This window comes from Hemiscyllium ocellatum, chromosome 9, assembly GCF_020745735.1.
Source record: "Hemiscyllium ocellatum isolate sHemOce1 chromosome 9, sHemOce1.pat.X.cur, whole genome shotgun sequence".
In the NCBI taxonomy this organism is placed as follows: Eukaryota; Metazoa; Chordata; class Chondrichthyes; order Orectolobiformes; family Hemiscylliidae; genus Hemiscyllium; species Hemiscyllium ocellatum.
In genome coordinates, this window is record NC_083409.1 from 25,702,708 (window position 1) to 25,716,115 (window position 13,408).

The 13,408-nt window shown below is 45.0% G+C and overlaps 1 protein-coding gene across 2 annotated transcripts in view; it reads right to left on the reverse strand.

Annotated features, from left to right (window-relative positions):
* LOC132818939 (retinoic acid receptor RXR-gamma-A-like) overlaps positions 1 to 13,408 on the reverse strand; it is a 167,534-nt gene that overhangs the window by 132,405 nt on the left and 21,721 nt on the right. The window contains exon 1 of one of the 2 annotated variants that reach the window (XM_060830082.1): positions 6,760 to 7,015. The exons of the other annotated variant lie outside the window; for it this stretch is intronic. Coding sequence (XP_060686065.1) covers positions 6,760 to 6,808 — 49 coding nt within the window. The 5' untranslated portion in view covers positions 6,809 to 7,015. Of the gene's footprint in view, positions 1 to 6,759; positions 7,016 to 13,408 lie in introns of those variants that run through there. 2 annotated transcript variants of the gene reach the window in all.

Below are 13,408 nucleotides of genomic sequence, written 5' to 3' on the forward strand. Positions count from 1 at the left end.
GACACCACCCACAACTGTCGCTTAAAACCCATCCTGTTCACTGATGTCCTTTAGGCAAAGACCTTTGCTTTCCTTACCCAGTCTGACCTACATGTGACTCCAGACTTACATCTGTATGTGTGATTCTTGACCAGCTTTGGAAACGGATAAGCAAGCCATACAGATCAATTATGGATGAGCAACAAAATACTTGGTTTGCCAGCAACACCCATGTTCTTTGAAAGAATCTTTTTAAAAGAAAATTACAAGGCCATTGTATTCAGGGAAAGAAAATGTGTTTTAGCTAATGCAGTGCGAGAGGCGGTCAAACTGGGACTGGTTACAACAGCTGTGCAGGAAACATCAAATAGGATTCATAACCAACTAGAGTACTTGGTCATTGTCCTTTTCCAGACCCTCTTCCCCTTAGCCCTGGAAACATTGATTGATTCTTTGGTTTACCTTGCCCCTAATTTCTCAGAAGTGGTCCCTAACCTCTCCAGCGCTCTCCGAAATCTTTAAGACCCAACTCAGAACTCGCTTCTTGAGCCAAACTTTCAGTCGCCCATTACTTTCTCTCTATTCCCTGGTGCCTTTGAGCAAACATTTATTTGGGTGACTTTCTAGCACCTTGGGCCAAAGCACAGGAATTTCCCATCCAGCCGATTGGAGAGGCTAGGGTGGGACTGAGAGAGAGTGGAGAAGGGAGAGGAGTTTGAGACATGCTCAGACGTGAATGGACAACTTACCTGTATTAAGCCTCTTCCCATTGGCAAGGACACAGTGGCCAGCTCAGAGCAGAAAGGCTCTCCTCCACAAACATCCACCATCCTGCCTTCTCGACCAGTTCAAATGCCACACCCTGCACAGTGACCTCTGATGTATAACATTTACTACACCATGGTGCTGTAGACTATGTCAGCCTCTTGGAATAGGTCAGGCCTGACAACTGTGAATTCAGCTCACAGCAAGTGAAACCTGTTCCCAGTAATATTAAAGCACACAAACTGTGTCCCCCTCTGAGACAACTGTTCAAACTGGGTTTCCAAATGGAAAGAAAAAAGATATTTCCATTTCTCTAGCACCGGTTCTGACTTCAGGCTGCCCCATTCAACCTTACAGGCATTGAAGTAATTTGCAAGTGCAGATACTGTTGTAGTGAGTTTCCACAGTAATGTGCGAATGACCAGGGAATCTTTTTAACTGATGATGGTTGAGCGACAAAATGCTGGTCAGGACACAGTGGAGTATATGAATAAGGAGGGTTGAGGGGGATATGGACCAAATGCTGGCAAATGAGACTGGATTAATTTAGAATATCTGGTCGGCAGAGATGTGTTGGACCAAAGGGTCTGTTTCTGTGCTGTCCTGCTCTATGATTCTGACTGTTCCCTTGCTTTCCTTTATAATGCAAAATACACACAACGGCGAAAAGCAGAAAGCAGTAACATCAGAGGGTATACTGTGCACTGTCTATAATCCTACAGTACGTCCAATAAGTCCTGCTGAGTTTCTCCAGCAATTTACATTTTGGTTTCTGATCTCCAGAATCTGCAGTCCTTTTGTTTTATCCCATAATATTTTCCTTATCACACTTTGATATTGCCATTACCATCATGACTTAGCAAGATTCAAACATCAATTCGGGACATCAAGGAGTACAAAAGTTTTCAGAAATGTTGTCACATCTTTGTCATGCAGCCACACCGACAATTAAGACATGCATTTCCAAATGGCTAGAAGATCAGTTGGGCTCTGAGTAACTACTGAAGACAATGGATTTATATCCAGTGGTTTAAAAGTGAAATATCAAGGTCCACACAGCTACAATTAATTAGTGTATCAGTACACAGAGTACACCGTACATTAAATGGTATAACATTCTGACCTTGTAAAATAGGTGTATTGCCTGGTGGTTTAGATTGGTCAACGCATTTACAGATGTTGCTAAACTCAACAACATAGTAAACAGCAAGCAAATTAGAAGGACATGGAGTGGAGAAAATGGACAGGCACAGGAAAATCACAGTTGAATATTGAAAAGACTGAAGTCCTTCACTTTGGACAGGCAAAGTGATCTGAATGCTTTAATAATGGGTGGTGCAAGAACAGAGGGGAGGGGCAGCAAGGGTCTATATTCTATAAATCTATGAAAACGGCAGGAGGAATTGATGAGACCATTTAAGGATGTGCAGGAAATGTGACTTCGTTAACAGGGGCTATGTATACAAATCAAAGCTGCAGCATTGCGTACAATTACAGGCACCAGATATTATGAAGGATGTCAAGTCCTTTGAGAGAGTGCAAAGGGAATTTTCCAGGGTGATACCAGAGATGCAAACCTCTGTTCAATGGAGTAGCTGTGAATCTTCTCCTGTAAGGAGATAAAGTCAAGGGACAATCAAATTCACCAGAAAGTGGGTCAGTAACCAAAAGTCAGAGATTTAAAGATAACTGACTTAAGATCCAGAAAGGAAATGACAATAACTATTCACTTGGAAGACTGTTAAAAGCTGGAATTCACTACCTGCAAGAGAGGTGGCATCAGATCGTGTAGGAACTTGAGGGAAATGATTCAAGAGGAGGTGGTGGTGTAGCGGTAATGCCACTGGAATAGTAATGCAGAGGGACACGGGCTCAAACCCCATTATGGCAGATAGTGGAAATTTGATCCAATTATTAAATCTGAAATTGAAAGCGCATCTCAGTAATAGTGACCATGAAAACTAGCGTCAGTTGTTCTGAAGCTGGGTCACTGCATTTGAAATTAGATTAGATTACTTACAGTGTGGAAACAGGCCCTTCGGCCCAACAAGTCCACACCGACCCGCTGAAGCGCAACCCACCCGTGCCTCTACATTTACCCCTTACCTAACACTACAGGCAATTTAGCATGACCAATTCACCTAACCCGCACATCTTTGGACTGTGGGAGGAAACCGGAGCACCCGGAGGAAACCCACGCAGACACGGGGAGAATGTGCAAACTCCACACAGTCAGTCGCCTGAGGCGGGAATTGAACCCAGGTCTCTGGCGCTGTGAGGCAGCAGTGCTAACCACTGTGCCACCGTGCCGCCCAAACTTCACTGTTATCTCTGCACAGATGCTACCAGCTGAGTTTCTCCAGCACTTTCTGTTTTCATATGTTTCAGATCTCCAGGATCGCTGATCTGTGTTTTATTTTAGAATCAACTGTAGATTCTTAACCGCCCTCTGCAATGGTCGAGTGAGTTCTGGAACAGTTAAAAACAGGGAGAAAGTACTGACCTTGACAGTGATGCCCAAATCCCTTGAAAAAATGAAAAGGAAAAAAAAAGTGCTAGTAATCTGAAGGGCGATAGGGGAAAAAGCTGACTTGTGAAACCATATCTTAAAGAGCAGGTAGAGCCAATAACAGGCTGCATACCCTTTTGTACTGTAAGATGGCATGACTAACTAATAGGGCTTTTGCCAAAGTTATGGTGGCAGACAGAAGACAGTAATAAGAGTCAGAGATGTACAGTATGGAAACAGACCCTTCGGTCCAACCTGTCCATGCTGACCAGATATCCCAACCCAATCTAGTCCCACCTGCCAGCACCCGGCCCATATCCCTCCAAACCATCTAAATGCCTTTTAAATGTTGCAATTGTACCAGCCTCCACCACATCCTCTGGCAGCTCATTCCATACACGTACCACCCTCGGCGTGAAAAAGTTGCCTCCTAAGACTCTTTTATATCTTTCCCCTCTCACTCGAAACCTATGCCCTCTAGTTCTGGACTCCTCCCCACCATAGGGAAAAGACAGGAGAAAGTGAGGACCACAGATACTGCAGATCAGAGTCAAGGGTGCAGTGCTGGAAAAACACAGCAGGTCAAGCAGCATCAGAGGAGCAGGAGAATCGACGTTTCGGGCATAAGCCCTTCATCAGGAATGAGGTCATCAGTAAGAGACAGACTGGCCAATGTAACTGGACCTTCAGGAGGAGGATTCCACAGGGTGCAATAGGCAAGAAGGACTTTCAGTTACAGCAGGGCAGATTTGCAGCATGGGTTTGCGTGTGGAGGTTACAGAGTCAGAGAAACCAGGCCTCTCAGAATAAGTAGCAGCTATTTCACAGTCCACGGAGCACAGAAACAGCCCTTCAGCCCACCCTGCCAAGGCTGACTAACAAACAACAAGCTGCACAAATCCCTGCATTTACACATTTACTTGCACCTGGTTCATCGCCCAGGTGAACCGTTCATCGCCCTGACATTTTAAGAATCTTCTGGATGAGCAGTTTAAATGATGTGAAAGTACTTGCCTCCACTACCCTCTCAGGCCACGTATTCCATTTGTTTATTACCCTCCGGGTGAAAAAATATTTCCTCAGATCTCCTGGAAAGAGATCTCATCTTAAATGTCAGCCACAAAAACAATCTCTCAATTTTGTATACTTTAATCAGGTACCTCCTCAGTCTTTTCTTCTCCAAAAGATAAAAAAAAAATTCAGCCTACACCTGAAATGGGTCTCCAAAAAAAAAAGACCCAGCCTTCAACATATCACAACAATAACGAGAATGATTCCAACTTCTGGGATCGCTCTCTTGAAAGCCCAAACTTAACAAGGCAGTTAAGCCTTCAAAACTAAAATGGAACACACTCCAGTGTCAAAGGGCAAATCTTTACAGAAAGTAAACGCATTTCCCCTTTGTGTTGCCGGTCTGCATTGGTGAATCACAACAGGGCAATACTGAGGTCCACCCAGTGCGAAAACATTGCAATTCCCGATTCAAATCAGCAGCAAGGCAGACTCCAATCCCCCTTCTTCTGTCACACTGCTCAATGTTAGGTGACTCAGTAATGGAGCTGGTTTACAGTGGGAAGGTTATGGGGAGGGAACAGACTGACATAAATACTTTCAAACTTATTCTTCGGCATTTTGGGAGAAATAAATGAGTCACACGGCCGGAACCTAACAGCTGGAGTTTGACCTCAAAAATAAACAGATATTACCTTCTCTGAAATTATTTAGAATTATTTAAATTACACCCCTTGATTAGAATCGCACTTGGATCTCACTACCTGGGTACCTGTAATTCTACATATAAACCCTCCACCAAATACCTTAAGTTCCAGTCTGTAGCTCACTCTTGGATATCTGTTATTCTATATTAAAACTCCACAAAACTCTCAATTGGATTTTAGCCTGGAGCTCACTCCCAGGTAACTGTTGTTCTATATATAAACACCTCAAGCCCCTCAATTAGATTCCAATCTGTAAAATACTTGTAGGTGTCTGTTATTTTGTATTTAAACAGCCTCAAACACCTCGAATTGTTTCCACTCTGTTACACATACATGGGTATCTGATTATATAAGTACCCAAACTCCTGAATAGATACCAGCAGAAACCTGTAATATACCTCTGTAACTGTTACTGGACAGTCAAAGAAGGGGCTTTACTCTACCATCTAACCTCTGTTGAACATGCCCTGTGAGTACTCAGCATTGGCAGGACAATGAAATATGGAATATCAGTATTTGCTGTACATTCAGACACAGTGCTCAATGTCATACACTAATCGCCAGAGTCACCACTGTCCCAGAGAACCACAGAGCTACTCACTCATTGGAGAGAAATGACTGGTGCTGGTTTAACCTGAGGGTCTCCATGCCTCGGGCAAGGGGAGAGGTTGAGAAAGAGAGCCCTTCATGACAACCTCAGATGGTGTGGGAACTGAATGCATGTTGTTGGCATCAGTGCAAATCAGCCGTCCAGCCTAGTCAGCCAACCGAACCCACCGCCCCACCGGAAACATTTAACCAGGATGAACAGCCAGTGAGCCTGCAGATTTATACAAATTTTTGACAATAATGGCTTCTACTGCTGCATATTCAGGGTAAGATACAAAGCATGCTCAGGGAATTGAGGATAAACTGAATGAAAATAAATGCCATACATTTATAAAGAGTAAACAACAGTTAAGTGCAGTATAAGACAGTGGGGAATACACTAACAGAATGATTGCTGTACGTTTATACTACACACACTGATAACTGACAGCTGTATATCTAATTAATACATGCTGGACAGGACTACACCGCCAGATTTTTGCCTTTCCTCTTGTCACCAGCAATCCTGTACTAGAACCAGTTACTGACCACTCCAACAGTCATACTGGTTTTGGAAGGGTCAGGGAACAACTGCTCCCTGAATAGAGCTGATGACTCTGCTGGGGTGGAATGGACTAAGTGTTGGGAATCTCTCTCATTTAAAAATGAAAATGCCACATTATCGCCTCCTACAGCCATACCCAGTGCCGAGGCGCACGTTAACCCTGTCTCAGTGAATGGGCGCTGAGTGAGTTAAATGTGGAACTCAGTATTGGAGAGGGAGGTGCTGTATATCTTCAATAGTGGGCGGGGAGACAAAAATACTCTCTATTCCGGACGGTTTTCGCATCCTCTAGCATAAATTTCGGGCGGGATGTCTCGATAGGACAAGCAGGGGGCCCCACACTCAAGAGCAGAGGCTCGAAGCCCGAAGCCCGAAGGGGCTGCGCCTTGCCAACATGAATGATTGTTATTTAAAAATAAAATAGGGCACAAACAAAAACACGTGTGCAGCTTTTTGTTTTTAAAACAATAGCAGAGGGGCTCGAATGATTGAGGGCGGGAAAGAGTTAAAACTAAGAGTCCTAACCACTGGGGGGGGGGGGAAGGGGAAGGGAAGGAGGTGAGAGAGAACTTGTTTCCCCCAGCACAGGAAGGCGAGAAAGAGAATGTGAGGGGGTGGATTGAAGGCATACTTACGGTTGGAGGTGACAGGGAGTTTCATGAAGTGGTGGTAGTGACCGTACATGTTGCTGCTGCTGCTGCTACCTCCCTCTCAGGAACACTCACTGGTCTGTCTTCATAGTTTTGTCTGTTGCTGAGAGAGAGAGAGAGAGTGTGTGTGTGGAGAAGCTGCAGTCCCGGGAATGGTGCTGATAGGAACTAGCCACCCCCTTTGCTGTGAGAGACAGAGGGTGGCTACAGCACCTCTCTCTCTCTCTCTCTCTCTCTCTGCCTGTCCGTGTGTGTGTCCAACTCTCCAAGCCAGGGACAGACCCTTTTTCCGTCTCTCTCTGTCTCTCTCTCTCTCTCGTCTCCCCTCCCCTCTTCTCGCTGCCACACGTCAGAACCCCACCGAAGCCAAAAACTCTTAAAGCGGCATTGCCTGAGCCAGCCACAAGTTCTCAGAGCCCAGAGTCAGCACTGAGGAATAGCCAGAACCCTTCAACCAGACCACAAGGCTGTTCACCCCCACCGCAGCCAGTACTGGACAGAGGACAAGGGCTAGTCACCTCCTCCGGTACACACTCTGAGCAAAGAGCTCCATGCACAGTCAATACAGCAGCCATGGGACTAATGCAGAGCAAAGCGGGACCGGAACAAGGCGACTCCAGCAGAAAGCTCACCTATTACTTTGACAGTGCATTAGAAACAGAGCGGGCCATTAAACCAAAGAACAAGGTTATTCGGAAACCCCAATCCCCAAATCACACGGTCCACAGTATGCATTGCCTGCATGATACTCTGCACAAGGCTGTTGTACCTCCTGCACAATCCACAGGGCAGTGTGCAACATGCACTCTTAAAGGGCCAGTGTCAGGAAGGTACACTCTCGGGAAGACAGGAAGTCGCTATCCAGCTCTCCTGTGCAGAGCCTGAGAACTGTGACAGCGTCTTCAGGAAAGGGAGAGAAGACCTTCACTGACTCTCAGAACTTGTATTTCTATAGCGCCTATTCCTACCCATGGATCGTCACTGAGAATTTAACAGCTAACGAATTGCTACTGGAGTGCTTTAAGTAAGTTGGGGAAACACAGCAAAAATGCAAACATCAAGCTCCCACAGGGAGCAAGCAAGAGCTCGGACATTGGTCCATTCAGTTACATTACTCAGCCAACTATGGCATCTGTGGTAGTGGTTGTAAACCACTCTTTGCATTGGATAAGAACAGAGAGGTGTCCTTTAACTGCACCTGCACTTGGCCCTTTGCATATGCAAACGGGAAATTTGACACAGGCACAGAATATTTCAAACACAGCCTCAGCACACCCTCCTGTTCTTGTCCTGTCACCCTGTATGTTACACCACTTGGAAAGTGTACCCAGTGCTTTCAAACGGGGTGAGGATTTCTGCCTCTTCCACCCTTTCAGACAGTAACTTCCAGATCCCCTCCACCACCCATTCCCCCTCCCCACCCCCCACTACCTGGGGTGGAGACATGACTCTTCCACTCCCTTCTAACCCTGCCATTAGCTCATTTAAACTATGCTCCCTGGCAATGGACTTCTCAACTATGGGAGTTAAGTTCTTTCTATTCATGTTCGTCCCTTTACAGTCCTGACATAAATCTGGAACACTCTCCCTCGGAGAAGTTGTCCATGATCAATTTAAACTCTCGCGTCTGAGAAACAAAACTTTTTTTAAAATTGGTTAAGACTATTGCAGGATAAGAAATGAAAGTAGATAAACTAAGCGGGGGGACAGTGACAGATTTCTGGATGTTAAAGGGTTATAGAGCTATTGCGGGGAAATGGCATTGTGTAGAACATCAGTCATGATATAGATGAATAGTAGAGCAGATTCAATGGGCCAAATGGCCTTCCCCTGCTCCTATTTCCTAAGACCAAACTGAATGGAGTGACAGCTTTGAGGAGCTGAATAGCCTCTTAGAGTCATAGAGATGTACAGCACAGGAACAGATCCAACTCATCCATACCAACCAGATACCTAACCTAATCTAGACTCATTTGCCAGCACTTGGCCCATATCCCTCTAAACTGTTCGTATTCATATACCCATCCAAATGCCTTTTAAATGCTGTAATTGTACCAGTCTCCTCCATTTCCTCTGACAGCTCACTGCATACAGGTACCTTGAAAAAGTTGCCCCTTAGGTCCCTTTTATATCTTTCCCCTCTCACCCTAAACCTATGCCCTCTAGTTTTGCACTCCCCACACCAGGGAAAAGACCTTGGCCATTTACCCTATCCATGCCCCTCATGATTTTATAAACCTCTATAAGGTCACCCCTCAGCCTCCGATGCTCCAGGGAAAACAGCCCCAGCTATTCAGCCTCTCCCTTTAGTTCAAATCCTCCAGCCCTGGCAACATCCTTGTAAGTCTGTTCTGAACCTTCTCAAGTTTTGCAAATTCCTTCTGATAGGAAGGAGACCAGATTTGCACACAATATTCCAAAACTGACCCAACCAATGTCCTGTACAACCGCAACATGACCTCCCAACTCCTATACTTAATGCTCTGACCAATGGAGGGAAGCATACCAAATGCCGCCTTCACTAGGAGAGTGAGGACCGCAGGTGCTGGAGATCAGAGTTAGAGTGTGGTGTTGGAAAAGTGCAGCCGGTCAGGCAGAATCTGAGGAACAGGAGGGTCGATATTTTGAGCGTAAGCTTTTCATCAGGAATTGCATTCTTCACTATCCTGTCTATCTGCAATTCCACTTTCAAGGAACTATGAACCTGCACTCCAAGGTCTCTTTGTTCAGCAATACTCCCTTGGACCTACCATTAAGTGTATTAGTCCTGCTAAGATTTGTCTTTCCAAAATGCAGCACCTCACATTTATTTAAACTAAACTCCATCTGCCACTTCTCAGCCCATCTGATCAGAATCCTCTTGTATGCTGAGGTAACCTTCTTCGCCATCCACTACACGTCCAACTTTGGTGTCATCTGCAAACCTACTAATTATACCTCCTATGTTCATATCCAAGTCATTAAATGAACAACGAAAAGCAGTGGTCCCAGCACCGATCCTTGTGGCACACCACTGCTCACAGGCCTCCAGTCTGAAAAGCAACCCTCCACCACCTCACTCTTCTACCTTTGAGCCGGTTCTGTATCCAAATAACTAGTTCTCCCTGTATTCCATGATCTAACATTGCTAACCAGTCTCGCGTAAGGAACCTTGTTGAATGCCTTAGTGAAGTCCATATAGATCACATCTACCACTCTACCTTCATCAATCCTCTTTGTTACTTCTTCAAAAATCTCAGTCAAGTTTCTGAAACATGATTTCCCACACACAAAGCCATGTTGACTATCCCTGATCAGTCCTTCCCTTTCCAAATACATGTAAATCCTGTCCCTCAGGACTCCCTCCAACAACTTGCCCACCATCAACGTCATGCTCACCGGTCGATAGTTTCTGGCTTGTCCTTACCACCTTTCTTAAACAGTGGCACCACGTTAGCCAACCTCCAGTCTTCCAGCACCTCACCTGTGACTATTTGCTTACATTTGAATAACCCCACAATTTGAAAATTTAGTTAATTGTATTTTTCACATTTTTGCTTTCTTCCTAAACATATTATGCTTTCTCTGTCAACTGTTAAAAAAATGAATGAATCGAAGAACTAATTTGTCATTAGTCTGTGGAAGTCTCTGCCCAGCGTGCCATTGAGGCTGGATCATTGAACTTATCCAATGCTGAGTTTGATCAGTTTTTGTTTGCTAAGAGAGTTGATGGTTGTGGAGAGGCAGACAGGAAAGGAGAGTTCAGGCCGCAATAATCAGCCATGAGTTTATCACAGAAAGTTTCAGGGTCTGAATGACCTAATCCCATTCCTCATTCTTGCAGATCCCCTCCCACTGGCCAGGATTGGCAAATCAAGCAGTCTCCCTGAATTGTTTGATATTGCAATTTATCCAGGAGTGTGATCAGTAATGTTTAACATTATCTGCTGCCACCACTGATACACTCAGGGCACCAGGACATGTGATGTGACACAATCCTGCCCCAGGCATCTGCATCTGTGGGAAGGGAACCTTCATGGGTGTCAAACTGGAAGGGGAGTCAATGTAAAATCCTAATGGCACCAGTACAGTCAGCTGTCAATTTACAACTGGCCTGTTTAGAATACTGCTTCAAGTATTTCAGCCCCTGTGAATTGTTGGCTGGGTTTTAATTTATAATTATTTTACAACACTCACAAAACTTCAGTTTCTAGAAACATAGAACATAGAACAGTACAGGCCCTTCGGGCCTCGATGTTGTGCCAACCTTTTATCCTAATCTAGGATCAGACTAACCTACATACCCTTCATTTTACGATCATCCAAGTGCTTATCCAAGAGTCACCTAAATGTCCCTAATGTATCCGAGTCTACTACTACTACTATTGGCAGTGCATTTCACTCACCCACCACTCTCTGTGTAAAGAACCTGCCTCTGACATCTCCCCTAAACCTTCCTCCAATCACCTTGAAATTATGCCCTCTCATGATAGCCATTTCCGCCCTGGGAAAACATCTCTGGCCATCCACACTATCTGTGCCTCTCATCATCTTGTACACCTCTATCAAGTCACCCCCTCATCCTTCTTCACTCCAGTGAGAAAAGCCCTAGCTCCCTCAACTTTTCTTCATAAGACATACCCTCCAGCCCAGGCAGCATCCTGGTAAATCTCCTCTACACCCTCTCTAAAGCTTCCACATCTTACCTAAAATGAGGTAACCAGAACTGAAAACAATATTCCAAGTGTAGTTGAACCAGGGCTTTACAGAGCTGCAGCATAACCTCGTGGCTCTTAAACTCAATCCCCCTGCTAATAAAAACCAACACACCATACGCCTTCTTAACAACCTATCAACCTGGGTGGCAACTTTAAGTTTGTTCAACCAGAACAGACCAAGAAAAGCAATTCCATCAGGGCTGTCCTAAAGGAGCAATATCCCCTTTTGTCTAAAGTCTTGGACAAAAACCCCTTCATTCTGTGAAAAGGAAAATGTCAAAAGAATTTAATGTAATTTTAATCATCAGAGGTGGTATTACAATTCAACATACTTTGTACAGTGGTCCTCAGCACATCCAGTGATACTGACTGTATCTCTACTGATCCTACTCCCTCAACAAGCAATACTGGGATCTGGGAAGGCTGAATGCTCGCAATCCCCTGGAGGAAAGGGATGGAATCTTTCCCCTGGAATCTATACCTTGGATCTACAAGCTATGTTCTCCTGAGTCTTAACCGGTGGATAACAACCAGCCTAAAAGATTATAGTAATCAGGGAATTGAGTTTTACCAGGTGATTTTGACATTGACAGTCAGTACTACATTGTAGAGAAGACTCATTTAGTGTCAGTCTCATGGTTAACACCAACACCGAATGGCACTGTTCTATTTTGAATTAAGCCCTGCTCTAGTTTCAGTTCAGAGGAATCTCTGAAGAGGTGGCTGAGGGCTATTCCAGAAAAATGCTGGTTTAACTTCAGCTCAACGGGAATATATCACATCAGGGAATGACACAACACAAAAAGTGGCCATTCAGCCCATCCTGTCTGTTCTGGTTCCTATCTAATTGGTCCCAATTTCTCATTCTTCTCCTATAGTCTTACAAGTGACTGTATCATTTTATTTGCGCAATTTCCCTTTCAAATCTGTTCCCATCAACTTTTCAGGATGTATATTCCACATCCCAACAACTCATTGTTGGTTAAAATAAAACTTCCTCTGCGCTATTTCACCAATATTTTCAAAATTGCTGACATTTTGCTACGGCGGTCACTGAAAACAGTTTGTCCTTACTTACAATATCAAGTCTACTCCATGATTTTGAACATCTATATCAAATCAACCCTCAATCTTCTCTGTTCCAAGTGAACAATCCCAGTTTCTTCTCAAAGTTGAAAGGTGATGACCCCCTTCCCTGGTTCCGTTCTAGGAAGTCTTCTGCAGACCCTCACCAAGGCTTCAACTGAGATGCAATTCTCCAGTTGATGACCATGTTGCATCTCACTGAGCTGACAGGTTTGTCTTGGCTTTCGGACTGGTGCCCCAGGTTGAGGATTGACAGTGCGAGCTGGCAACAGTGTTGGAGCTTGGAAGATTTCCCAAGGGAGGCCTACTTCAGATCAACCCTAATCTGGAATGTGGGAGCTGAGAAAGATCCGGAGTCACCTGTGATCTCGGAAAACTCGGGAGGGTAAAAGTCCCCATTATGGGGAAATGAAAGTAAATTGCATATATTTGTTTGTTAGGTATTTCAGTATGGGAAATGGTCAGAGGTCCAGTTGACTGACAGTCAAGATAGTTCTCTTCGTGTCACGGAGAGCTGTTCAGGGGGGCGGGGGAGCAGTATTGTGAGATTGGATATCGAGATGGGTGAGTGAGGATGGAAGACTTATAAAGGCACAAGATCACGTTAGAGAAGTGCTCGAGCCAGAGTTGGCAACCCTCACTGAGGACTAGAAGCCACAACACTCTACACTATCAGGAGGAAGTGAGGACCGCAGATGCTGGAGATCAGAGTCGAGAGTGGGGTGCTGGGAGAGCACAGCAGGCCAGGCAGCAGCCGAAGGGCAGGAGAATCGACGTTTCGGGCCGGAGCCCTTCATCAGGAATGAGGCTTGTGGCCCAAGGGGGCTGAGAGATAAATGGGAAGTAGTGGT